The 27,268-nt window shown below is 44.7% G+C and overlaps 3 protein-coding genes across 19 annotated transcripts in view; 2 read left to right on the top strand and 1 right to left on the bottom strand.

The window, feature by feature from the left end:
- The window catches only part of NDRG4 (NDRG family member 4), a 50,812-nt gene extending 47,832 nt beyond the window's left edge, over positions 1-2,980 (top strand). For 6 of the 11 annotated variants that reach the window (XM_050773015.1, XM_050773023.1, XM_050773013.1 and 3 more), the window contains 2 exons: positions 195-233; positions 956-2,980. In XM_050773015.1, the coding sequence (XP_050628972.1) occupies positions 195-233; positions 956-1,110 (194 nt within the window). In that variant the 3' untranslated portion in view covers positions 1,111-2,980. The remainder of the gene's footprint in view (positions 1-194; positions 234-955) is intronic. The other 5 variants (XM_050773017.1, XM_050773014.1, XM_050773019.1 and 2 more) reach the window with 1 other exon arrangement.
- Positions 1-16,108, top strand: part of SETD6 (SET domain containing 6, protein lysine methyltransferase) — a 63,335-nt gene extending 47,227 nt beyond the window's left edge. The window contains exons 2-10 of one of the 2 annotated variants that reach the window (XM_050773004.1): positions 5,062-5,117; positions 5,345-5,434; positions 5,510-5,654; positions 5,744-5,885; positions 6,027-6,221; positions 6,357-6,477; positions 7,606-7,786; positions 7,956-8,098; positions 8,273-10,037. In XM_050773004.1, the coding sequence (XP_050628961.1) occupies positions 5,091-5,117; positions 5,345-5,434; positions 5,510-5,654; positions 5,744-5,885; positions 6,027-6,221; positions 6,357-6,477; positions 7,606-7,786; positions 7,956-8,098; positions 8,273-8,599 (1,371 nt within the window). In that variant the 5' untranslated portion in view covers positions 5,062-5,090 and the 3' untranslated portion in view covers positions 8,600-10,037. Of the gene's footprint in view, positions 1-5,061; positions 5,118-5,344; positions 5,655-5,743; positions 5,886-6,026; positions 6,222-6,356; positions 6,478-7,605; positions 7,787-7,955; positions 8,099-8,272; positions 10,038-15,953 lie in introns of those variants that run through there. The other variant, XM_050773003.1, reaches the window with a different exon arrangement.
- The window catches only part of CNOT1 (CCR4-NOT transcription complex subunit 1), a 108,068-nt gene continuing 90,997 nt past the window's right edge, over positions 10,198-27,268 (bottom strand). For 3 of the 6 annotated variants that reach the window (XM_050772858.1, XM_050772860.1, XM_050772859.1), the window contains exons 39-49: positions 26,464-26,716; positions 23,966-24,214; positions 22,041-22,204; positions 21,766-21,883; positions 20,079-20,180; positions 18,349-18,522; positions 15,579-15,728; positions 14,769-14,949; positions 12,946-13,078; positions 10,696-10,830; positions 10,198-10,537 (exon numbers count right to left, since the gene is read on the bottom strand). In XM_050772858.1, the coding sequence (XP_050628815.1) occupies positions 10,459-10,537; positions 10,696-10,830; positions 12,946-13,078; positions 14,769-14,949; positions 15,579-15,728; positions 18,349-18,522; positions 20,079-20,180; positions 21,766-21,883; positions 22,041-22,204; positions 23,966-24,214; positions 26,464-26,716 (1,738 nt within the window). In that variant the 3' untranslated portion in view covers positions 10,198-10,458. The remainder of the gene's footprint in view (positions 10,538-10,695; positions 10,831-12,945; positions 13,079-14,768; positions 14,950-15,578; positions 15,729-18,348; positions 18,523-20,078; positions 20,181-21,765; positions 21,884-22,040; positions 22,205-23,965; positions 24,215-26,463; positions 26,717-27,268) is intronic. The other 3 variants (XM_050772861.1, XM_050772863.1, XM_050772862.1) reach the window with 1 other exon arrangement.

Below are 27,268 nucleotides of genomic sequence, written 5' to 3'. Positions count from 1 at the left end.
GGGTCAGAGATCCTTCTGGGGACCACTGCTGGGTGGGCTTCCAGAGCCTCTGACCCTGCCCCCAGCCTCTCTGTGCCTGTCCTTTGTCCCATCTCTCCGGCTCATCTCAATGCCCTGGCCTCAGTGGACCACGCTGTTCACTGTGTTGTGTCTCCCCCACCCCGCCCCCTGTCTGGCTCTGTCTTCTCTCTTAGTTGCGTACTTGAAGGACCGAAGGCTGAGTGGAGGAGCAGGTAGCCCCACAGCCCTTCCCCTGATGCATGGACACCTAGCCTCCCCCTCCCCCGCTCCTGCTGCAGCCAGGCCGCATCTTGCTGTGGTTTGGAACCTTCTTGTGTCCTGTTCCACTCAGAAAGCCCACAGATTCTTGTGTTTCTGCAGACTTGGCCTCTAGGTTGGCTGGGCTGCAGAGCAGTCTTGCTTCTAGGTTGTCATGAGCTTCGTAGCTTCCAGAGCTCTGGGGATTGGAAACAGACCCTCCTTAGAGGTAGAGCCCAGGTCTGGCCCTGCCTGAGCCAGAGGTGGCCAGGAGCGTTCAGGAGGGTAGAGTTTGCTGCCCGCAAGTCTTGCTTGTGAAACTCCAAACAAGGGCAGAGTCTGAATTGAGGGTGACCACTGCTCCGTGTCCTCCTTTACAGAAGCAGTCCTACTTCTCCACCGGCATCCTCGAGGGAGGCACGGCTGGAAACCCAGCACCTCCCTGCACCAGCTGCTCAGGGCTGCCTGGTCAGCTGCTTGAGAGGGCCCTGCTGGCCACAGCCCCCTAGGCCCACTCACTGTCGCTGGCCCTGCATGCCCCCGGCCCGACAGCTGTCGCCAGCCTCCTGGCTCGGGAGGGGCCCTTTGTGCCTTCGAGAAACGGTTCGCTAGCCGCTTTGCTTGCAGCCTACTTTTCCCACCAGAGGCGCCTGGCCCTGCCCGCCAGTCCTCAGGCCCACCCTGTCTCTGTCCACAGTGCCCTCAGCCAGCATGACCCGCCTGGCACGCTCCCGCACTGCATCCCTCACCAGTGCCAGCTCGGTGGATGGCAGCCGCCCACAGGCCTGCACCCACTCGGAGAGCAGCGAGGGGCTGGGCCAGGTCAACCACACCATGGAGGTGTCCTGTTGAAGCCCTCGATCCCGCTGACGACGCCCACCTGTCCGCCCACGTCGAGGCCCCACCGCCATCCTTGCGCCGGCTCATGTTCCCTTTAGTTTATTTTTGTGAGGGCAAAGGGGAGGAAATGGGGTTCTGTTTGAAAAAAATGAGGGGATCTATCTTAGATCCTTCAGCGGAACAGTCTCCAGGTGTTTTGAGGGGCTCACTCCTCCCCACCCCATCTCACTCTCCGTGGTAACTTGGCCGACTTGACCCCTCTCATCTCACTCCCTGTGGCCCAGGCACAGGAGGGCAGGGCCATAGGGAGGGAGATTCTCTAAGGATCCAGGCCATTCCTGGGTGAGCCCTTGGGCAGGCAGGTTTGCAGATGGGAGAGGCTTCGAGAGGGTGGTTACTGGGCCCACAGGGGTGCAGGGCCAGCTCAGGCACTGGAGTGGGAGCCCTGGGAGACCCCTTCCTCCACTCTCCACCAAGCACACCCGTTTCTGTCTCATAGCACATGTGACAATCATCTGGACAATAGCCACAAGGGGGCGCTCGGACCAGGCAGCCACTTTCCTGGTGCTCTCTGGGCCCAGCTGGTGCTGTAGGGCCAGGCAGGCAGGGGCGTCGGGGTTTCTCTGCCCAAGGAAGACAGAACATGGAGAACCGTGAGGGCAGGAACCCCACAGACCGTCCCTTCCAGCCCACACTCTGCCACCTCCTGGCCCTCTCCCATTTCTGAGCCAAGGCCTCCCCGAGGCAGAAGTTGCCTGGTCGTCTGTCCCCACAGTGACCTGACTGGGGGTGAGGGAGAAGGAAGAGAGAGCCCATGTGTGGCGTGTGTGCCCTGAGAACATCGTGGTGACTGCCTTTGGGAGCCCGCAGGTGGCCAGAGGCAGGGGTAGCTGAGTTCCTGGAGACCCCTTTTTTGCCCCCAGGTTCCCCAGAGGGCAATGCCATCAGTAGCAGTGTGGTGTTTCAGGCAGAGCTCTGGCCAGGCTGTGCCAGCGTGTCCTGGAAGCATCACTAAGGAAGAGAGAGTTTATTCAGTCAACTGGCCCAAGGCAGCGAGACTTCTACAGTCCCATACCCCATAGCCCCCTGGGCTGGGGCTTACTGGGGGCTGATGATTCTGGACACGAACAAGAGCCAGGTAGAGGAGAAAGGCTTCCCCCACACCCCAGCCCCCTGCTGTCCCCTGAAGCCCAGGACTGTGTTGTATGCTTTCCATCCACCCACCTTACCCTATAGCATCTTGCGGCCCAGAAACCAGAGCCATTTGTCTCAGACCCTAAATCAATGGTCACAAACCTCAAAACAGAGAGGGGAGAGAGCAATGAAAACATGAAGGGCTGTGGAGGGGGAGGGTTGTGGCAGGTGTTCTGAGGCTGAGAGGACACCTATATGCGTATTTCCTCTACACACATCACCCCCCTTCTGTAATCTTAAGCCATGACTAGCCTGGTGATGTGTTAGTTTGTGCCGAGTTCTACCCCCTCATGTGCTGCTTCTGAATACTGAATGTGACTGGTTGAAAGCTGGTAGAATTCATCCCTCTTACTGTAGATAGCACTGCAAATCGTGGAATTTTTTGTTTGTTTTTTGCTGTGTTTCCAGATGAAATATCTATAAATATCTATACATTATATATATAGATGTGTGTGTGTGTGTGTGTGTGTGTGTGTGTACATTGGGTCCTCCCATGTGTGGTGGTCCTCCGGAGGCTGTCTCTTTGGTCAAGGTGAACTTTTAATGTTTATTATTTTCTTCTCCGCACAAAGAGCCTAATTCTGTGTATTCTGGTGGCTGCTGTCATGAGATGACAAAATGTAAAACAAAACTCTAGTCAACGTAGAAAGAGTTAACTGTGCTGAAAAACTAATAAAGAACCTAAGAATTCCAGTGTGGTGATGCCATGCCCATCGTGGGAAGCTTTTGGAGTGACAGAATGTTTGGGCAGGGGCTGCTGGTGCTGCTTGGTTTGGGGTGAGGGTGCTAGGAGAGGATGGTCTCCACCCATCTTTCTATTTCCAGTACATGTCACATTATTTTACCAGTGAGAGGAGAGTGTGACAAACATTAAAAGCCTTATGTGCTAATTTCTGCTTAAACCCCTGACTCTGTGACAAAATACAGCTCTCCTCAACCAGGCGCGGTTGCTCAAGCCTGTAATCCCAGCACTTTGGGAGGCTGAGGCAGGCAGATCACTTGAGGCCAGCAGTTAAAGACCAGCCTGGGGAACATGGTGAAACCCTGTCTCTACTAAAAATACAAAAATTAGCCAGGCGTGGTGGCACGTGCCTGTAATCCCAGCTACTCGGGAGGCTGAAGCAGAAGAATCTCTTGAACACGGGAGGCAGAGGTGGTAGTGAGCGGAGATCATGCCACTGCACTCCAGCCTGGGTGACAGAGTGAGACTCTGTCTCAAAATAAAAAACAAAATACAGCTTTCCAGAAAAAAAAAGCCTTAAAAACAAAACACCCCTGCCCTCCAAATCTCTTGCCTGAGTCACTACATTCCTTCAAAGATAAATGACCTGTTCTTTGCCTTCTCCTAAACATACGATCATGTCTGACAGGGTTAATGATTATACTTCTGCAATCTATAACCAGATATACTTATCCCTAAACTTTGATATGATTTTACACATACTAAATCTTCAACTACATATAACCTAAACTAAAATACCCTGTTACAGCAGCCTCACAAGATTACTCCTGGGCTACAGGCCTCAGTCACTATATAGTCCTCAGTAAGGCTTCTAAATAAAACTAATTTTAATTATTTAAAAACTTAATATTTTTTCTTTAGTCAACATACCAGTCCTTACATTAATCCTACAGGGTAGGTATTATCTTAGTTTCACAGGTGAGGAGACTAAGCTTCAGGAAAAAGGATCTGCCTTAATAATAGACCAGGCCGGGCGCGATGGCTGACGCCTGTAATCCTAGCACTTTGGGAAGCCGAGGCGGGCGGATTGCCTGAGCTCAGGAGTTCGAGACCAGCCTGGGCAACGCGGTGAAACCCCGACCCTACTAAAAATAAATACAAAAAATGAGCTGGGCGTGGCAGCCTACGCCTGTAGTCCTGTAGTCCCAGCTACTCGGGAGGCTAAGGCAGAATTGCTTGAACCCGGGAGGTGGAGGTTGCAGTGAGCCGAGACTGCACCACGCACTCCAGCCTGGGCGACAGATCGAGACTCCGTCTCCCCACCTCCCCAAAAAAGAAAAAAAAAAAAAAAACACTGAGTGTTGAGCTCCGGCGTTGCTTGGTTTCAAAACCCATTCCTGTAACCTCGTTTATTTATTCACAGCCTCGTTTTCTTAAATTTAACAGCATGCTACTTCCCCAGGTTTAACCACCATTTGTTTTATTCATTTATTTACCCAATAGGTAGATATTGAGTCCTTACTATGTCAGCTAATAAAACCCACCACGTGCTATGCAGTAGATTAAAAAACGAGGATGTACTGGCAAATAAGGGCAGACAGGATCTATTCTAGATCCAGGAGCCCTCTAGGCCACGCTATTCCGAAACACACACGAAAACTGCTCTGAACGCATACCACCAGTAAAACGATTCCATGGCCATCGGTAACAAGGAGTCGAGATCAGGAGGTCGCTGGCCGCCCAGATGCGTCGCTCACCACCGGCCGGCCGCCAGACCCTCGGCTTCCGATCCAGAAACCGTATTTTGTTCCTACACCCAGACCGCAAGAAGCCTCAGCCCTCGGGGACAGACCAAAGGCCAGGGTTGTACCTGGCTCAGAACCAGGCTCCAAGCGGCACGGGACGCTCCTTCTGCACTCTGACCGCGTGAGTGCAATTGGAGATCCTGGACTCAAGATGTTTTCAGTAGGAACGATTCCAGCCAGCGCTAACACCGGCCGGTCTGCAGCGTGGACGCCAAAACAGGCACCACGTGGTTCTGGCGCCGGGGCGGGGCCAGAGACGCCGGAAGTGGCCGCGCGCTCCACGGGCCCACCGGGCGGCGCGCTTTCAGACCATGGCGACCCAGACGAAGCGCCCACGGGTGAGTGGCGGGTGCGGGGTCCAGCCTTCTCCTTCGCGCCTCACCCCTCCTCCGCCCGCAGGGCCATGCGCCTGCGCCCCCTCCGCTCCCTCCCGCGGGTCCCGCGCCCCTCTCCGCTCGTCCCCACCTCCACCCAAAGCCCGTTCTGCGCGCGCGCGTCGCGGTCTCCTGCCGTTCCCAGCGGGCTCTCTGGGGCCGGGCCTGGTCACTGCGCGCACTTATCTCAGGTGGCGGGGCCTGTGGACGGCGGCGACCCGGATCCTGTGGCCGGTTTCCTGAACTGGTGCCGGCGGGTGGGGCTGGAGCTGAGTCCCAAGGTGAGCGAGCGAGCCGGCGGGCGGAGGACCCGCGGCGGGGCGCGGGCTGCCCTGACCAGCCCTCTTCCGGCTCAGGTGGCGGTCAGCCGGCAGGGCACGGTGGCCGGCTACGGCATGGTGGCCCGGGAGAGCGTGCAGGCCGGAGAGCTGCTGTTCGTGGTACCGCGGGCCGCGCTCCTGTCGCAGCACACCTGCTCCATTGGCGGCCTGCTGGAGCGAGGTGGGCACGGCGGCGGGCTAGGGCTCTGGGGCTGGGCGGGGCGGGCCCGCGAGGCCGCGCCGGGGCGCTCACACCTGTGTCTCCCTCAGAGCGAGGCGCGCTGCAGAGCCAGTCGGGCTGGGTGCCACTGCTGCTGGCGCTCCTCCACGAGCTGCAGGCCCCGGCCTCACGCTGGAGGCCGTACTTTGCGCTCTGGCCCGAGCTGGGCCGCTTGGAGCACCCGATGTTCTGGTGAGAACTTTGGGAGGGGTTGGGGAACGCCTGCACCGTAGCCTGCTGCAGGAAGTTTCCCCGCCACCCGCCCCTGCACCAGTCCTGCCCAGTAAAGTGTGTGAAGGGATGAAGGGAACCTGGGTGTGGGTGTCCCTGCAGGCCAGAGGAGGAGCGCCGGTGCCTGCTGCAGGGCACAGGCGTACCTGAGGCCGTGGAGAAGGATTTGGCCAACATCCGCAGCGAGTACCACTCCATCGTGCTGCCCTTCATGGAAGCCCACCCCGATCTCTTCAGCCTCAGGGTTCGCTCCCTAGAACTCTACCATCAGCTCGTGGCCCTTGTGATGGCCTATAGGTCAGTGGGTGGGGCCTCTGAGGACGGAACCCTTTTCTTTAGAACTGTAGAGAGGGACAAAAGGGGAAAAACAATGAAATCCACCCCCAATCCCTCACCCAAGACAGGACCTTAGCCAGGTTCTGTCAATGGCAGCTTTCAGGAACCACTGGAAGAGGAGGAGGATGAAAAGGAGCCCAACTCCCCAGTGATGGTGCCTGCTGCAGACATACTAAACCACTTAGCCAATCACAATGCCAATTTAGAATATTCTGCGGTGAGTGGAGTTCTTATTGGTGCACTAAGCATGATTCAAGCCATTGTGTCTTAGGCTCCATTCTCTTACTAATGCTACAAAATGAGTAGGTGAAATCAGCTCCTCCTGTATGTACTTTTAGTGTGCTTATTACTGTAGAATCATTTGAATGCAAAACATTTTAAAGTCCTCAAAGTAAGTTGGGGTTAACCCTCTGATAAACTATACTACCATCATTTATTTAGTGCTAGAGATTGGGTGGTCTGCATAGCCATGCTTCATTCCCTGCTGGCTGATCACATCAGTGAGCCCAGACTGTGTGTGGCTCTGTGGATAGCAGCCTGGAACAGTGATAGTCTCCGTGTTTTGTAGGGATGAGGACATTCACAGGCCAGAGGTCTAAGATGATCCTAGAACTGGTATAAAGCTGTGTTTTTACCAGCTCTGTTCTATACGGAAAGTTGCCTGAAAAGATGACACATTTATAGGATCGAAAATTAGTTAAGTATGGTTATTTCTTAATCCTTGCCTCCATTTTCCTTTCCCACTTTGATATGCGAAAGTTTCATTCCCCCGCCCCACCCCGCGCCCAGAAGGAGTCTCGCTGTGTCACCCAGGCTGGAGTGCAGTGGCGTGATCTCAGCTCACTACAACTTCCGCCTCCCGGGTTCAAGCAATTCTCCCTGCTTCAACCTCCCAAGTAGCTGGGATTACAGGCTCCCGCCACCATGCCCGGCTAATTTTTGTATTTTTTAGTAGTGACAGCGTTTCGCCATGTTGGCCAGGCTGGTCTTGGAACTCCTGACCTCAGGTGATCCACCCACCTTGGCCTCCCAAAGTGCTGGGATTACAGGTGTGAGCCACCGCACCCGGCCAAAAATTTCATTTTTAAAGCTAGCAACTTTTTAAGTGCTGAAGAGGACTGTGCAGAAATCCACCCACTTAAACATGAAGCTGGCCTTTGAAAGTTAGCCTAACCCTTTTTTGTTTCACAGTTCAGGGTCTAACAGGAACTAAAGGTAGAACTTTGGTAGCTAACAGCATCAGTCCCATGGCTGAACTACACCTGCTAAAGGCTCTTAAGTGGAAGTAATCTTCATGGGGCTGGCCCGTGAAAGGCATGGCCCCAGCTTCTCCCTTTCACCTCAGAATTGTCTTCGGATGGTAGCCACTCAGCCCATTCCTAAAGGCCATGAGATTTTCAACACTTATGGGCAAATGGCTAACTGGCAACTGATTCATATGTATGGTTTTGTTGAACCATATCCTGACAACACAGATGACACAGCTGACATTCAGATGGTGACAGTTCGTGAGGCAGCATTACAGGGTGAGTGTATTGTTAACTCAATATTTGACACTGATGGTGTGTCTATACCCACACCTCAGGTTAAACAGCTTTGCTAAATAGCAGTTGACTTTGTAGACTGGGTGGCAGACTAAAGAAAAAATGAGCCATTGGGTGTACTGAGCCTTTCACATTGCTATTTCATCTACAGGAACAAAAACTGAAGCTGAAAGGCTCCTAGCGTATGAGCGGTGGGATTTCCTATGCAAACTGGAGATGGTAGGGGAAGAAGGCGCCTTTGTGATAGGGAGGGAGGAGGTGCTAACTGAAGAGGAGCTGATCACCACACTAAAGGTAAAGGGCTGAAAATGGCCATTTAATGCTGATAATCTAAGTATTTAAAGCAAAACAGCTAGAAGATGAAATGTGGGGTTTTTAATAAATGCTAAGATGGGTTTAATCTCCTGAATCATTTTGGAAGTACAAAAGTAGTACATCCTAATTAAAGGGCTCTGTGGTTGTTTCTAGGTACTGTGCATGCCTGCTGAGGAGTTCAGAGAGCTTAAAGACCAGGATGGAGGGGGAGATAATAAAAGGGAAGAGGGCAGCCTGACGATCACAAATATTCCCAAGCTCAAAGCATCGTGGAGACAGCTGCTACGAAACAGTGTTCTATTGACCTTACAGACCTATGCCACAGACTTAAAAACTGACCAAGATTTACTCAGTAATAAGGAAGTCTATGCCCAACTCAGCTGGAGGGAACAGCAAGCCTTACAGGTTCGCTATGGTCAGAAGATGATCTTACATCAGTTGTTGGAACTGACACAAGTTGGCAGTTTCCCTGTTCCCTGAAGGAACAGCAATAAGAACTTTTATTCTAAGCTAGTACTCATTGATGTTTGAAAAAGGGAAAATTTGGATCTTTTTCTTATTAAACACCAAGAGGAAAAGTAGCAAACGTGGTGTGCTAGGATAAACTGAGGTAAGGGTGATGTGTTTTAGGATTGAGAACAGCAGACTTGGGAATCACTGCTAATTGTTAAAGCATGTTACAGCTATTTTGTTCTGTTTTAACCAAAGCCAGTGGAAATACGGTAGTAATAGGTCTTCCAGTTGTGTTTCAGCATTTCATAATAGACTTTGGAGGTAGACCCTGGTTTAAATCTAAGTCTAGTTTGAGGAAATCACTTAACCTTTATTTAAAAGACTGGATTTAATAAGCTGTGTAACTGGCACTCAATGATCAGTTACCCGAAGTTCACTCTAGATGGCACAAACCACCCCTCAGGGAATAAACCCTAAGACATCACTCATGGAGGACTTCAATTATTTAATTTTGAACTATTTTGTCCTCTCTGGCTGTAAAACTTGACAGTCATGAAAGGTAAGGCAAATTTTAAGTGGGTTAAGTTTTAAAATACACATCTACTCATTTTCTTTAAAAAGAAAAAATACCAAAATACCTGGGGGGTGTTAAAACTGGGCATTTTAAATTCTGTTTAACCAGAGAAACCTGCTCCAGCAATTTTCCAGTGTTGAAATAGGAAGAAAAACAGTTTCCTTAAACATGCCAGCTTAGTTAGTGGGAATGACCTATCATTCAGCAAGTAGTTGATGGTCCCCCATGGCCCCAAGGTCTGCAAGGCTGGACTGTCCACTTTTCCTCCTCACCACCAGCACTGGCTGCTGCTACTGAGAAAGGCACAGTGGACTCGTGTGTGTCATGACTTTAATGGTTAGCTACAGTATGCATACACATACAAGAAGTAGGGGAGCTGAAGCCCGGGAAAAGGCTACAAAATACAGCACAGGGACCAATACATTTGCAAAACGTTCAAAACCCTTATAAAAGGGGCTGTATTGGTCCTTTCAACTTTGTCATTATTCAGCTTAGCCTGTATGGCCATTCATTGGGGTAATGGGGAGAACAATTAATGAGATTTGGTTCCCTTTCCTATATTCCCACTGTTTTTAAGTTTCAGAAGAGGGATGTAGGGGTGAGGGTAGGGGGTGGGCTTTAGGCCTGGTCTAGTTTCCCTTTATTATAAAGAGCTGACCCCCATCTCACGCGGCTGAGGTGTGTAATCCCCAAAATAAGTAAGATGGTACAAATGCAGTCAGCTTTGGAATGGGTTTGGGTAGAGAAAAACAGAAACTCATGGGATTCCAATTGTGAGCCCTTCCCATGTTCCCAGACATATCAAATTCTAGCACATCCACATTTTTAATAACTTAGTGATTTTTAAGGTCCCCTGTCCACATTAAAAAAATAAGTTACATAATATTCAAACTGGCATTTGCTATTCTTTGGGACACCAGGAATGTCAGAGGACATGGAGCTATGCCCTCAGACAACTGCATGGCATCAGCTGCCTCTTTATTACAAGGTACCAGTTTATGTACTTGCCTTGGACACAGCTTGCACAAAGCCAAGAAGTTCCAGACAAAGGTTTTCTCTTTCATGTATTTACACAAGTTCAAAATGATATTCACAGCATCTTCTAAATTTTGGCCAAGAGTCAAAAAAATGCATTTAAACTTTGGAACGTGCCCACATAAAACAGGAGGCTGATCCCAACAGTAGTTGGGGCAGATACCCGCAAACCAAAGGGCTGGGAAAGTCAGGAAGAGCTGAAAGGATTCTTCAGTTTGTGAACTCGGTGCAGTGAGACCTCTAGGCTGACACACGTACAACGGAGATGCAGTTTCATCTAACTGGCACCTGTCCCTTCCATTACTTGCTGGGCCTGCTTCTGTCCCATGCAGCACTGTGCGACCGACTGGAATAACCTGAAGGATGAAGACAGTTACAAATCTGTGATTAAAGAGTAGGCCTAACAATACCCTGCATCTCATTCAACTACTAATCACTGACCCAACCTAGAAACAAATAAGGTTTTCAGTCTCCAGTCTCATTCCCAGACAATTAAAAATTACTTTGAACTCACTTTTCAATTTCTGGGGCACAGTGTACAAATTCATGGTTCCAGAACTTAAACGCTGGGTTTTTAATCAGCTCAATGAAGGTAATAAGAAGACCCCAAGGATGTGGCCTATTTACAATCAACCGTTCCAAGAGAACTCTGGGAAAGGGGAGAAAAGAGCTAGTTAATGCAGAGAAGCATACAAATTCATGATGATTCTTCCATTACCCTTTTTTCTAACTTCTCCCTGATTATTAAACCACAGGCAAAAGTTTTCACCTTTAGTAGTAAAGACAGGTGGATTAATCAATATACTCCAAATGGCATGGGATGGAATACCTGGGTTTGAACCTTGCTCTTAGCCCTAGAAGACTAAGTATTAATGTCAAGTGCAGATAATGGTATCTACCTCAGAACTGTTCAGAATAAGGGGTGATGGGGGAGAGGAAGCCACATAAAGCCCAGAGTACATGGCACACGAAGTTAGTACAAAAAGTAATTTCCAGAATAAGCTTCCAGGCCAGGCATAGTGGCTCATGCCTGTAATCCCAGCACTTTGGGAGGCTGAGGCAGGTGGATCATCTGAGGTCAGGAGTTCAAGACCAACCTGGCCAACATAGTGAAACCACGTCTCTGCTACAAATACAAAAATTAGGCATGGTGGCACATGCCTGTAATCCCAGCAGTCGGAGGCTGAGGCAGGAGAATCACTTGAACCTGGTAGGTGGGAAGTTGTGGTGGGCCGAGATCATGCCACTATACTCCAGCCTAGGCGACAAGAGACTCTGTCTCAAATAAATAAGCAAGCAAGCTCACTCTCAATGAAAAGTAAGGAAATAGAAAATAATAATTCTAACACTGCAGGCTGGACGCGGTGGCTCACGCCTGTAATCCCAGTACTCTGGGAGGCTGAGACGGGTGGATCACAAGGTCAGGAATTCAAGACCAGCCTGGCCAAGATGGTGAAACCCCGTCTCTACTAAAAATGCAACAAATTAACCAGGCGTGGTGGCAGGTGCCTATAATCCCAGCTACTCAGGAGGCTGAGGCAGAGAATTGCTTGAACCCAGGAGGAAGAGGTTGTAGAGAGCCGACATTGAGGCACTGCACTCCAGCCTGGGCGACAAAGCGAGACTGTCTCAAAAGAATTCTAACATTGCTAGTGCACGTGTAAATTCGTAAAATTTTTCTGAATGCCAGTATTGGCTTTTATATCCTTTCACATACCAACTGTACATGAAGCATAACAAAGATTACAAGCCCAAGGAGACTTACTGCAGCTTTATATAAACAAAATGGATCATCATCATCTAAGCATCCAATAAGATATTAGATTTTAGTACACAAAGGAATACCATATTTAGCATCATAGGTATTATTAGGCAAATGAGCAAGTTTTAAGAGTCTAGTCCAATTTTTAAAGTGTTTGTGTGTGTGTGTGTGTGTGTGTGTGTGTGTATATATCACAATCTCTCTAATGCTATATATAGTCTAGGCAATCCGGCAACAGATTCCTAACTATTGTTATTTCCTGTTATTGCTACTGCTTTCAACCCAGAGGTAATGAGGAAAAGTCCAAGGTCCTTAACACAGTCTTCCATAGGCATGCATGATTTAGGACTGGTTATCACCACCAACTCAGAGAAACTCCTGACCTTTAATCAAAATGTGCCTTGTGGTGTAAACTACTTTTCATTTAAGCCATGATTACGATTTATAATTCTCTACTTGTGATACATGTTCATCAGAATGAGTATTAGGAGGGCAGCAACCATCCCCATTTTGCTCACAATTGTATCCCACACTTAACACATTATTGGACATGTAAAAGATTTTCACTGAAGGCCAGGTGCAGTGGCTCACACCTGTAATGCCAGCATTTTGGGAGGCTGAGGTGGGCGGATCACTTGAGGTCAGAAGTTCAAGACCAGCCTGGCCAACATGGTGAAACCCCGTCTCTACTAAAATACAAAAATTAGCTGGGCATGGTGGCGGGTGCCTGGAATCCCAGCTACTTGAGAGGCTAAGGCACGAGAAAGGTTGAACCTGGGAGGTGGAGGTTGCATTGAGCCAAGATCGCACCATTGCATTCCAGACTCAGTGACAGAGCAACACTCCATCTCCCAAAAAAACAAAAACAAAAACACCCAAACCAACCAAACAATAGATTTTCACTGAACACTGAAAGCATAGAGAATTTAAAAAAAAAAAAGAATTTAAGATGAAAGGAAGAAAACCCTTTTGAAGCATTTAAAAAATAAGCTGCTTTCTTACCTTGTGATCTGTTCTTGGATGGCTTCCGTATTGGCCTCTGCAAAAAGGTACAGCATGGTGCAACTGAAGTAGTGAGTGTGGCTATTTGGGTACCGGAGCTGATTTGCAATTGCATTCAAAAAGAGATAGCGACCTAGAAATTAAGAAACCTTGACTTAAGACTTAGTCTGAAAGGCCAACATGGGAAAACAGTTCTAACTGGCTAGGGTTTGGGTTTCTGACAGAGGCTTTCAAATTAATCTTTGGTTTAAAGCAGTGGTTCTCGGGACCCCGAAGAGTTCTCATTTCTGTGAGTTTTATTTCAGTATTTTCCACATTAGAAATTAGGTTTTTTTAAATATTCATTTTTAAAAACAGACCCACTATATGCTAATATAAGTAACATGAACTATTTTCTGGTGACACTCATCACTACGTTTTTCTACATTTTGCAGATCTCTAAGTCTTGCTTAATAAAAGACAACTGGATTTTCATTTCTGCTTCTGTGTTCAACTTGTTACAGTATATTTCATGTAACCTCTGAGAATTCAACTGTACACATGACAGAATAGACCCAAAAATGTAAATGTTGTTTTATGATGAAAACAGTTTTGGGCCGGGCGGGGTGGCTCACGCCTGTAATCCCAGCACTTTGGGAGGCTGAGCCAAGTGGATCACTTGAGATGAGGGGCTCAAGAACAGCCTGGCCAACATGGTGAAACCCCATCTCTACTAAAAATACAGAAAATAAGCTGGGCGTGATGGCACGTGCCTGTAATCCCAGCTCCTCGGGGCTGAGGCAGGAGAATCGCTTGAACCCAGGAGGCGGAAGTTGTGGTGAGCCGATATTTAGCCACTGCCTTCCAGCCTGGGTAAGACAGCAAGACTCTATTGCTTTAAAAACAAACAAACAAACAAACAACGGTTTTTGACCTCACAGCCCTCCTAAAAAGGTCTTGACACCCTAAGGGTACCCAGCCCACATTTTGAGAACCATTAATCTAAACTACATCGGAGTAAGTATTATCTTAATTTGGTTTGGTTGTCTGCCTCTGCTTGACATTACTTGTGTTTGTGAGTCTATCACAGTGACACGTTTCTCTAAAGGCTTCCGTCCTTTCATTGCCGAGCTCTGGACGTGATGGTATTCAATTTTGTTATATCTTGAGTGAAGCTGTCTTAAATCCATCCCACATACAGGCATGCAGCATATATGCAACAATAATGTATCTCTCAAGAATCAATAAGCAAAGTTAAAGAGTAGTGTCCCCCTAAAATATATGTATGCAAAAACTGGACAGGACTGCACAACTAGTTAGCACCTAACTGGGGTCTCTATTATATAAGATACACATAGAGGACCAAAAGAAATGTAGCTCAAGCGGAAAAGCTGCAACCTGCAACAGGAGTTATACTGTGAGCTTTTTGCAGAACAGGAGAGTCCTATTTATTAATCTTTATACATGAACATTTAACAAGATACCTGCCAAACAGGCACCAATAAAAATGCTATTATATAAGGCAGCCTAACAAAACAATGTAACAAGAGCCTATGTTTAAAGGGACTTTAAGTTTATTTTCACACTGAAAAACTTCAGTCACATACACCAAAACTGATACTGCATGATTCTGGATAATTCTTTCCTTTATGCTTTTTTGTATTTTCTGCACTGAGCAGATAATGTCCAATTAAAGATAAAATAATCAGCCAGACCTGTAAATAAAAATACTGACAGAACATTCCTTCAACTATTGTGGCTTGAAGCATTTTTACATTTTTGTGATCAGACTGTAGCAAAAAGCACAGAGAACTCTACTCTGAAAACTGGCAGGCTTCACTCACCCTCAGTGTCCAAGTCCACAGCCAAATTCTGGAAGATATCCATGTGTGCTGAGTGAGTGATGGTGCTCATTGAAGGCGTGCTGCCCTTGTTGTGGATGTGTGCAATGGCCTGAGTCCCGACATAGAGCACCAGTGCATTGATAAGCTGGAGGTTGTAGCGATTCCCAGGTTCATTGGATACCTTAAAATGAGCAAAACAGTACTCTTTATGCTTACTCCTGCAGAGGACCAATTCTAGCACCAGTATTTCTAAACCCTTCTTACACCTTCATGGAAAGGCTGAACATTCACGGTGATTCACTTGCTCGAATTTTTGAGATTATTTAACAAATACACAGATGCTCCAAAGGTGGTTGTATCAGTAAGAGAAATGTGATTTCCCTCAGAAAGCCAAAGCTTCTATCACTGTACTCAAGGCACAACTCTAAAGTTTATAAAATCAAAATATGCACTGTGTCAAAGATTTGGAGAGAAAGTTGTAGTTGCATGGCATATACAGATTATAAATATATATCTTTCCAAATACCCTACAGAGAAATGTAAATCAGCATCCACATATTCAGAAAAACCCTGGAAGTACCAACAGCTAATGACTGTCAGTGGTCTACTCTTATAGGGCTGTCTCGTCCAAAGCTGTAGCAAAATATCACTGATGAAATGAACTAGTAAAATACATAAATCCAGTTAACCTCACCCAACTGATGGAAATGACAATAAAAGACTAACTCCCAAATGGACCACACACAGAACCATACATAGAAAGTGCTTTCTATGGAAGACATAGCTGAGTTTTAAGCCAAACCAATTAACCTGTAGGTTGCTGCGCAGATCAGACAGAAAAGTGACTGGTGATCGAGTTTTAAGATAGGAATCCAAATCCTTTTTGAACTGAGGTGGCATTACTCCAGTGAAATTGGTGAGAATCCGGGGAGCAATGTTAATTTCACTCAACATGTCCACCTGCCACAGATAAAATGCAAGAATCACAAGCAGAGTCATTTTTATTAGTAAATTACATCTATGCTAAAAAGTGATGGGACTGTTTTTCTAAAACTAGATACACTATAAATGCCTTGAAGGGCACAGCTGCCACATTTTATTACTTTAATCAGTCTTTCTTTCTTTAGAAGAATCTTGGTACAAAATGATAAAAATTTCTCACTCCATAATGTTTTTCCTTTCCAGAAGCAAGATACCTTTTGGGCAAAGGTCTAATTTGCACAACTGACTGACTTTTCCTGGACTTCGATTTCAAAATAATTATCCAGAATAACATTCCTCACTCACCAAGAGTCTTTGAAAAGAAGCCCCAGCAAGACAAGACATCACACTTACTCCTTTTTAAAAAAAAAAAAAAAAATGAAGCCGGGCGCGGTGGCTTACGCCTGTAATCCCAGCACTTTGGGAGGCTGAGGCGGGTGGATCACCTGAGGTTCAGAGTTCGAGACCACCCTGACCAACATGGAGAAACCCCGTCTCTACTAAAAATACAAAATTAGCTGGGTGTGGTGCCTGTAATCCCAGCTGCTCGGGAGGCTGAGGCAGGAGAATCGCTTGAACCCAGGAGGCAGAGGAGCCGGAGAACGCGCCATTGCACTCCAGCCTGGGCAACGAGCGAAACTCTGTCTCAAAACAAAAACAAACAAACAAATGCATGTGACAGAGTAGAGACTACATTTAAACTATAGCTGGGCTCTTCTAGTGGTGTGCACCTCTAGTCCCAGCTACTCTGGAGGCTGAGGCAGGAGGACAGCTTGAGCATAGGAGCCTGAGGCTGAAGTGCACTATGTTCGCACCTGTGAATAGTCACTGCCCTTCAGTCTGGGCAACACAGTGAGAACCCCCTCTCTTAAACAAACTAACTATAGTAGCCATGTCAGGGTGTTGAGATTTTAAGTGGTCCTCTCTCTCCTTTATTCCAATGACTTAAAAAAATACAGTGGGTTCTCCATACCCTTAGGTTCCATATCCAATTAACCTCAAATAGAAAATATGGAGGATGAAGGTAGAGGCAGATGATGGGGTCAATAAAAAATAATACAACAATAAAGGCCGCGTGTGGTGGCTCATGCCTGTAATCCCAGCACTCTGGGAGGTCAGGGCAGGCAGATCATGAGGGCAGGAGTTTGAGACCAGCCTAGCCAACTAGTGAAACCCCGTACTACTAAAACTACAAAAAAAATTAGCCAGGCATGGTGGCGGGCGCCTATAGTACCAGCTGCTTGGAAGGCTGAGGCAGGAAAATCACTGGACCCAAGGAGGCAGAGGTTGCAGTGAGCCGAGATTGCACCACTGCACTTTAGCCTGGGCAAAAGAGCAAGACTCCGTCTCAAAATAAATAAATAATAAAATAATACAATTAAAAAACACAAATTTTAGTAAGTTACTAATATAGTTTAAAATAGTTATTTCCATAATAGCATTACACTACATTAGGTACCATAAGCAATACAGATGTCATTTAAGGGGATACGCAAAGGTTATATGCCACTTTACATACGAGACTTAAGCTTACTTAAAATTCGATGTCCCAGTAGGTCCTAGAACCAATCCTCCAAGAACAGCAAGGGACCAAGGAACAACTCGCACAAACACACAGATACACAAAACTGTGAAATATGGAGACTATGGCAGGGCGTGGTGGCTCACGCCTGTAATCCCAACATTTTAGGAGGCCAAGGCAGGCAGATCACTTGAGGTCAGGAGCTTGAAACCAACCTGGCTAACAAGGCGAAACCCCCTATCTACTAAACACATACAAAAATTAGCCAGGTGTGGTGGCGCAATCCCAGCTACTTGGGAGGCTGAGGCGGGAGAATAGCTTGAACCAGCGAAGGGGAGGTTGCAGTGAGCCAAGATTGCACCACTGCACTCCAGCCTGGGTCACAGAGTAAGACTGCCTCAAAAACAGAAAAAGATTACAAAGGTCTGTTTGTTCTGCAATTCTTTGCCATGGGGGGCACACCCAGCAAATGACTGCCCAAACACCTAAGCTGGGGTTCTGTAAATAGAGCTAAATTTAATATCAAAAATTTTTTTTTTTTTTTTTTTGAGACGGAGTCTCGCTCTGTCGCCCAGGCTGGAGTGCAGTGGCCGGATCTCAGCTCACTGCAAGCTCCGCCTCCTGGGTTTACGCCATTCTCCTGCCTCAGCCTCCCGAGTAGCTGGGACTACAGGCGCCCGCCACCTCGCCCGGCTAGTTTTTTGTATTTTTTTAGTAGAGACGGGGTTTCACCGTGTTAGCCAGGATGGTCTCGATCTCCTGACCTCGTGATCCGCCCGTCTCGGCCTCCCAAAGTGCTGGGATTACAGGCTTGAGCCACCGCGCCCGGCCGATTAATATCAAAATTAATATGAAAACTAGCAACTAGAAAAAGACTGTGAATCAACATTCACCAGCAACAGCAATAGCAACAATATCATACCCTGTATCAGGCTTAATAACATGATTATTTCCTTTAAAGAGTACCCTTAACAGTATGCATGTTATGTGGGTAGGGAAGTGCGGAACAGTCTACTTATCAGAGAAAGGACTGAAATACTAAGACACAAGTTTTCCTTTAACTAGTTAGAACCTTACCTTTAGATTAGGAGTGAATGGGTCGGGGAGCCTCATGTTTCGTGGAAAGGCACTCAGGATCAAATTTCTTAACTGGATACAATTAGGTGGGATCACATCACAGAACCCATAATGGTAATCACAAAGGAACTCTGGGAAATCATGCAAAAGAACCAGCAGCACTCTTAAAGTGCCCTATTTTTAAAAAACAAGAAAAATATTTCCACACTAAGTAAGGAAAATGGAGTAACATTTTCCTATTATAACGTTAAGCTCCCCCCCCCACAAAAAGAATAAAGTATACTTTAGTAACATTTCTTAAAAAGTTTTAGGCTTTAATTAACATTATCACAGACAATTTATCAAATATTTCCATTTACGTATGACGAAAAACTAGGCATCAGGAGTTTACAGGCTGAAATGAATATGCTAGAAGAGGAGGCTGGACAAAAAACAAAGATAACAATGATGTAATAAGCATCTTCAGAAGCTTCAAAAAAAAAAAAAAAAAAAGAACTAACGAAAATCAAAGCAGAGTAAAAGCGTATAATAAATTTTTTAAAGTACCAAAAGGGAGAAAATCAAAGCCCAAGATAGTTATTAGAAAAAATAAATTGATAAACCCTAACCAAGACTGACAGAGAAAACACAAAAATTAATGTGAGAAGTGACACATTACAGATCCTACAGTCATAAAAAACAGTTTCAGAACATTAAATGATTTTATGCTCATAAATCTGACAATTCAGATAGGTGGAAAATAGAACACCTTAGCATGTTGAGACACGCAAAGATTTCCTACACAAGTCACAAAAAGCAACTTTTAATAAAAGTTTAAAAATCTGCAATTTTGACTACAATAAATTTTAAAGCTTCCGATCCTCAAAAGACACCTCCCCTTTAAGGGAGTAAAAGGGCAAGCTGTGAGAATGGGAGATGTCTGAATATACAGTAACAAAGGGCTTGCATTTAAAACATATAAAGAATTATTTAATAAATAAAAATACAAGAGCCAAGACTGGAAGAGGAACACCACAAAAAGGTGATATCCATGGCTGATCTACACATGAAAACCTCATTAAGAAATCATCAAGGAGGCTGGGTGCAGTGGCTCAGGCCTGTAATCCCAGCACTTCAGGAGGCTGAGGCGGACCGATCACTTAAGGTCAGGAGTTTGAGACGAGCGTAGCCAACGTGATGAGACCCCATGTCTACTAAAAATACAAAAAATTAGCCAAGCATGGTGGCACATGCCTGTAGTCTCCGCTACTAGGGAGGCTGAGGAACAAGAATCACTTGAACCTGGGAGGCGGAGGTTGCAGTAAGCTGAGATCACGCCACTGCACTCCAGCCTGGGTTTCGGAGTAAGACTGTCTCCCCCAAAAAAAAAAAGAGATAAATCACCAAGGAAATTAAATCCACAATGAGATCTCACAATACAACTGCCAAAATGGCTAAAATGAAAAACAGACAATACCAGATATGGCAAGATGTGGGAAAAAGAGTAACTCCTTTGTGCTGTTTAAAAGTGTAAACTGATACAAACACTTTGTAAAACTGTAGTATCTTCTAAAGTTGAACATACAAACACTGTACAATCTGGGTGCTGATTATGCAAGTACACTTGGTTTTTACACTTTTCTGAATGTATGTCTTGCCTTAAAGGCTTAATAAAAATAAGGCCTCAGATTCCTAAAGTGTATTTTTAAGATCTCAGTTATTTTAATTTGTAATAAATACAAGTTAATTACCTTGTAGAGGATTTGCATAGGTTTGGTGAGTTCCACATTTCTAAGGAAAGGCGCTAAATATTTGAATAAATCAATCAGTAGCTGTGCATACATAGGCCACCCCTGAAAGAAAGAAATGTATGAGTCATAATTATACTCAGCTGTTTTTCAGCCACTACAAGTTGCCCAAGCAGCTACACTGACTTAACTTCTTAACATAACAGAGGAAGTATCTCTACTAAAGATCAGCATTAAAGGCCAGGCACAATGGCTCACGCCTGTAATCCCAGCATTCTGGGAGGCTGAGTGCCGCTGGATCACCTGAAGTCAGGAGTTCGCGACCAGCCTGGCCAACATGTTGAAACCCTGTCTCTACTAAAAATACAAAAAATTAGCCAGGCGTGGTGCTGGTCACCTGTAATCCCAGCTACTCCAGAGGCTAAGGCATGAGAATTACTTCAACCTGGGAGGCAGAGGTTGCAGTGAGCCGAGGTCGCGGCACTGCACTCCAGCCTGGACAACAAGAGCAAAACTCCGTCTCAAAAAAAAAAGAAAAGAAAAAAGACTGGCATTAAAAAGATTAAAAAGGACCAAGTTATTACAGAGATAGTGGGAAATAATATTTGAAACAAACTGGCTCCAGAGATTTCAAGACATAATGGTCCCTGTGTACCTGCAGCAAAATTTAAAAATTTAAAGAGGAAACTTCTGATAGAACACAAAACAGTCAACTGCAGAAACTGACAACTAGAAATGTGTTTTCTTAATTCCTTATTAAGTCTCGGCCATTTCTTTTCCCTCTTTCAACTCCTCAACTCTTTGCAAATAACCTTGTTGAGTCCACAACATGAATTCTCTATTTTCAGCCAAAGTCGGCCTGCTCACCCTCCCCCAACTATACCAATTATGTTCAATTAATTCCTGGATAATTGTATTTAATATGTTGTGTTTCTGTCTCCTAGAATACCCTTCTCCACCAAATAAAACCAACTTCATTTAAGAGCTATTTCACCTTCTTTGTCAAGTTCACTCCATTACATAGCAGTCACATTTCTTCTGATCTGAGGGGCCAAAAAATGGTACTTTCTGCAGTACTCATTTGCCAATTTAATTCCAAGATGGGAGGAAAAGAACTTCTCATGTTAACTGTGTTGTATTACCAATTAGATAAAGAACTTTTAAATAGAACTGGATCATAATCCTTCAAAATAACATAGCCCAGTAGTCCTCAACCTTAGTTTGAGAGCCTTCCACATTTAAAGTGAGAGTCTAAAATCAACAAGCTCCAGAGCCCTATTACCCAGAGATTTATTCAGATATTTATGAGGGCACACATGGATTTCAACTTTAAAAACAACACCCCTACCACCCCAAAAAACCCCTTAACTGACAAATATGTAAAATAAATCATTCCTGTGTATAAAGAAGCAAAACATTTTAAAAGAAAGGAAAAAACAATTTTAAAAAACTTGAGAGACTGACACAGGGGGCCCACAACCTTGAAGCAGCAACACCTAATCACTGAAGAATGGCTTTCAGGCAGAGACAGTCAAGTACTTGACTTGAGTGAACACTTAATAGAATTCCCAACTAAGTTTGGAAGAAGTACAATTACTACTAAATGACTAACAGAAATCTATAGGCAATGCTAATAAATAAGCCCAGGTAGTCATAGTCTTCATGTACAGGAGATAAACTGCAGCCACACCTTCTGCTGTGGCGTATGTGCCAGCATTCTTGCAATAAATATCCGATGAGAAATCAGTTCAAGCCAGGCATATACAAAGCCAGGAGCTTTGGTAGGCCTCAAGATGTGGAATGTATTGCTGAAAGAATAAAAAACCTTAGTCAGAAGCACAATCCAACTTAAATACAGTGAACAGCACATGAATGTAGGCTCAAAATGCTCAAGGGTTCTACTCCCCAAATTTTACTACATTAATCCAGCAAACCTTAACACAAAATTTCAAACGCAATTCTCACCAGAAAGCTGTAAGTGTCTGGAAATTAATGGTTTCCAACACATGCTCAGGTGCATTGAGTTCCAAGAGAAGCATGATAAAAATTCGATGGTAGGGAAGCTGCTGAAATTCACTCTGACGAACATCATGATCCTGAAGGAGAACTCCCACTACTATACCAAGGACCTATATAAAACACAAATTAGAGCTTGTAAATCATTCGGATAATTCACTTACCACTTTGATGTCATGCTTTTTAAACTCTGCATTCTTAAACCCAACATTAAAAGAAAGCATATATACAATTTGAATACAAAATTACATGCTGGCAACCGATGGGGCCATAAATTGGTCTGACTCCACCTTCAGTGTTTTGTATGTTTCTTTGAATTTCAACATCCTTGGACCACACCTGAATACTCTCTACAAACGCCCAATGGTTTTTCTTCAGCTCTAGAAATCAGCAAGGCCCCCTTACATTTCACCATGTTAAACACAATATAACAATCTAATTTGTCTGGTCTGACATGAAGTTGACATGTGGCAATGATTTACACTTATCTTGGCATTTAGTAGGCAGGGGCCAGGAAAGCTGTTAGGCTGCAGAGATCTCATTCCACTTGACTTGCCCACTGAACAGTGAGGGGCTTGAAGAACACATCTCTAATTTCCCAAATCCAAAATCAAAATCCATTTTTACACGTATTTTTGCACTGCTTTAATATTCAGATTTCCAAGAACTCCACTGTGTAAATAAGCCAATGGCTAATGTCACTCACGTACCTGAGCTGCCAATCTATCAGCAGGGGGCACTTCTAGCCACCCACTCACAATGATTCTGTGTATGGGGCAAATTCATACTGTAGTCACTACCAAGCATTAACATACTGAAATACATTATGATCTCTTTTTGTGTTTCTATTAAGGCACTATATTCTAAGACAGAGCAGATATGTTTACATATTATCTACAAATTTAATTTCAGGACAGAAAAGAGGAGTTAACAAAATGTTTTGGGGAAGGGTTGGCCTCAATAGGGTTAAGAACCACTGATGTGGCCAGGCATGGTGGCTCATGCCTGTAATCCCAGCACTTTGGGAAGCTGAGGCAGGCAGATCACTTGAGGGACTCAAATAGGGTTAAGAACCACTGATGTGACCCGGCTCGGTGGTTCACGCCTGTAATCCCAGCACTTTGGGAGGCCGAGGCTGGCAGATCACGAGGTCGGGAGATCAAAATCATCCTGGCTAACACGGTGAAACCCTGTCTCTACTAAAAATACAGAAAATTAGCAGGGCGCAGTGGTGGACGCCTGTAATCCCAGCTGCACGGGAGGCTGAGGCAGGAGAATGGTGTGAACCTGGGAGGCAGAGTTTGCAGTGAGCCGAGATTGCGCCACTGCACTGCAACCTGGGTGACAGAATGAGACTCCGTCTCAAAAAACATAAAACAAACAAAACAAAAAATACAAAAAAATTAGCCGGGCGTGGTAGTGAGTGCCTGTAGTCTCAGCTACTCACGAGGCTGAGGCAGGAGAATGGTGTAGAGAGGAGGCAGATACAAATCTAGCAGGCAGAGTTTGCAGTGAGCCAAGATCGCACCACTGCACTCCAGCCTGGGCGACAGAGTGAGACTCCGTCTCAAAAAAAAAAAGAAAAAAAGAAACCACTGATGTGGCCGGGCATGGTGGTTCATGCCCATAATCCTAGCACTCTGGGAAGCCAAGGCAGGTGGATCACTCGAGGCCAAGAGTTTGAGACCCGCTTGGGCAACATGGTGAGACCCTGTCTCTACTAAAAATAGAAAAGCTCCAGGCATCATGGCTCATGCCTGTATTCCCAGCTACTTGGGAGGCACTCCAGCCTGGGTGACAGAGTGAGACTCTTTAAAAAAAAAAAAAAATCCCACTGATGTAGACCAAGACTAAGGCAAGAAAGGGTTTCAGACCTTGTTCAGCAGATTAATCTTTGTGACAGTGTTGGTGGCCTCCCCTGAGTGTTTCACGAGCAGTGCAATGAGTCGAACAAAGGCATCCAGGTTGTGATAGCACTTGGCTCGGATCATGGTGGGATTAGCAGCAGGATTGTGCTGCTGCTCAGCCTGAGCACGGTAACTGATTTCAACACACATTTCAGTACACAGACGAAAGAACCTTGTTATGAGATCATCAGTCTTCAGTATTCCTTGCTGGTGCATCTACCACAGGAACAAAAAATAAAGACACAATGAGATAACACACACAAATAAACTTGATATACCTTTAATTTTCATGCTTAAGAGATATTCTCATTTGTTCCTACTGTCATATTTCTAATTCTTACATTGTAATAAATGTATTATCAGAATTATTTTCCCATTAAGGTGCCATGACACAATTCCTCCAGTTTTAAGTTTAATGTAGAACAGGGAAGATGGAAACTGACAGATTATCATGGCAATTTTGAACAGTATGTCCCCACCAAATAATGTGGAAAATTAACCATGCAAATAAAACCAACTGTTCGTAACTTTAAGTCATATTAAGACATTGTGGACTCCAAAGAGGAGACTAAATTGCATGTATTTTACTTTCTCACAGAATTTAAGGTAATTTACTTCTCAAGGATTTGAAGATAATTTCCTCAAACTGACTTAATAACAAAGCTTTTAAAACTCCAACAAGCTACCCCCAGAAAAATCAATAATTTGTACAATAGGTAAGTACCAAATGGAAATACACACAAATCTGATCTAGGTATTTTAATGTAATAAAATGTTATACTAAGTTAAAATAATGTGGGAAACACAAGTTTATTTAAAAGAAAGGAAAAATTAGAAACTATATGACATATGAACTAGAAGTGAAGCACAGCGGGAATTTATTTGGCTAGTTCCCCTCACTCCTTTAAAACAAACAAACAAAAAAGACAACAGTGAAATATGTATTAAGGCTACAGAGGAAGAACAGGTCAGTACTTACTAAACAGAGAAACCAAGTTCAGAAAAAAAAACTTCAAGGTTACCTTGAAATTTCTGAAACAACTGTCCCTGATAAGCAATAAAGACAACTGAATTGGTTAGACTATGATAATACTGTACCCTACTAGGACAGAATGCCAGCATGGCAAACGGACTTTGTCTACATTGGTATCTGTAAAACTAAAAGTGACTGAGGAATAAGGACAGAGTACTATGGTCAAGTAGGAGCACAAGAAGGAAAGAATTTTCAGAAGGACACAAAACAGCACAGAAAAGTATAATACACTATCGTTTTCAAGAGAAAGATGAAATGAGAGCAAATAAGCCAGCAGGAAGGGCTGAGACAGGTGCCACATCCATACCCATGAAATAGTAATGATCGGAAAGACCAATGGATTCCAATTTTTTCCATTCAAATTACAAATCAGACTATAAACATGCAGTAATAACTTTTCAGTAGGGTATGCTTTGTAATTCCCTGAATTCTTTTAGGGGAGAAGTATACTCAGTATGATTTACTAAGTAACATTCATTTTGAAAAGTAAACCTAATTTCAAATAACTTCTAGAACTGAAGTCAGCTCTTCCACATTCAATTGTCATTAATTTGAAAAGAGACCTAATTTGTAATCTTTCTTTAGCAATATACCTAAAAGTTTTGGGTTCAGTCTGAAGAAATATAATGGTCAATCTGCAGAAATAAGCAGACAACTCACCCTGAAAAAGAATTACAACAGTTCTAATAAAGGAAATTCCAAGGTCAATTCAGGAAAAGTACCACTCTTGCCAAGTTATATTATAATTAGGACACATGAACTTATTGTGTGATTCCCTCACAGTCACTGAAAGCAACCAGTGACGATCAAAAACAGAATGCTAAATGGTACTATGGCTTGGTTCTGACATTTTTCCTGTTCATCCTATTCACAGACATTCCTGCCAAATCTGATTTTCAGCTAGGAGCTTTGTTCCTAACACTTTTAAGTCAAAGTCCAATTTGTATCAAATCTAATGAAAATACTGAAAATTATTTTCCAAAGGAACATGTCACTAATTTAGGTAGATATTTTCCAAAGGAACATGTCTAATTTAGGTAGATATTTAAATTAGAAAATACAATAAAACATTCTACCATTTAAGTAAGCATTTTTGTCATTTTTTTTAATGTGGGCTATTGTGAGAATTTCACATATTTATTAGCCCACAGTCCCATCAGTGCTAGTAAATACACTTTGTAGTTTCATTATTCATTATCTGACCCATTGTACTTTGTAGCTGTGACAACTGAAATGGAATACAGAATCAATGGTGAGAGGGAATGTTGCCTTTATTGCTTAGTGATCAACCATGAGAAAACAGGCTGTAATTTAACCATACAATGATGACTGGGTTTGCATGAGTATGGAGGTAACTGTCTGACCACAGGTACGTAATACTGAGCTTTAATATTGGAGGCATCACACCCTACTTATGTTGAATAAAAAGCACCTTTCTTTCCAAAAGCTCTACCTGTCCAACAAACGCAGAGAAAGCTTTGGTGCTGTCGCGGCCAGCTGCTGCTGAATGGTAGAGATTCACCCATTCCCTCAGAAGATACTCTGCCTTCTCCCTCAGGCCTGGAGGGTCATCATACTCTGAGGCTTGAGAGATCCCAGAATGCATCATAAAGTTTGGGCCTCCGTGAGCACGATCAATCATTGCTTCATAGTTGGATCGCACTACTTCCATCAGCTGGGGCAATCTAGTACAATAAATCCAGGGTGAAAATCAGTCTACCCATAGCTGTGATTTTACAGACATACAGATGTACAGTTTACTTATTTAACAGCAACCACAAGAGTGGTGGTTTACCACTTTGCTTTACCACTTCCACACTGAAACAAAACTATCCTTAGTCTCTTATCCGCTTGCTCATGAGCACGTAACATGCAAACGACTGCCCTCAGTTAAGCTACTTCTTGCCCAAAAAACGTGTTCATTTAAATGAAGCTGATGTTCAGAGTCAGCAAATATTCACTGCTTGCCTAGTATGTACCACGCTTTCCTTACGTTACTTCTCTTGATTTCCAATAGTTCTTTGAGAAATTATTCCCATTTTCTATAAAGAATAGTTTTAAGGAGGGTGAGTCAATTTGCCTAAAATCAGAAATCTTTTAAGTGGCATGACCAGGGCTTAAACACAGGACTCTGACACTAAGTCTGGTACCGTATGTACTGCTCTGTGCCAAGAAGACTTCACAGTCAATTAAGCGTTCATACTTCAAGTGACAATATTAGCCCTTACCAAAGCTAC

Source organism: Macaca thibetana, chromosome 20 (assembly GCF_024542745.1).
Source record: "Macaca thibetana thibetana isolate TM-01 chromosome 20, ASM2454274v1, whole genome shotgun sequence".
NCBI lineage: Eukaryota > Metazoa > Chordata > Mammalia > Primates > Cercopithecidae > Macaca > Macaca thibetana.
This window is presented reverse-complemented; position numbering and strand designations above follow the sequence as displayed.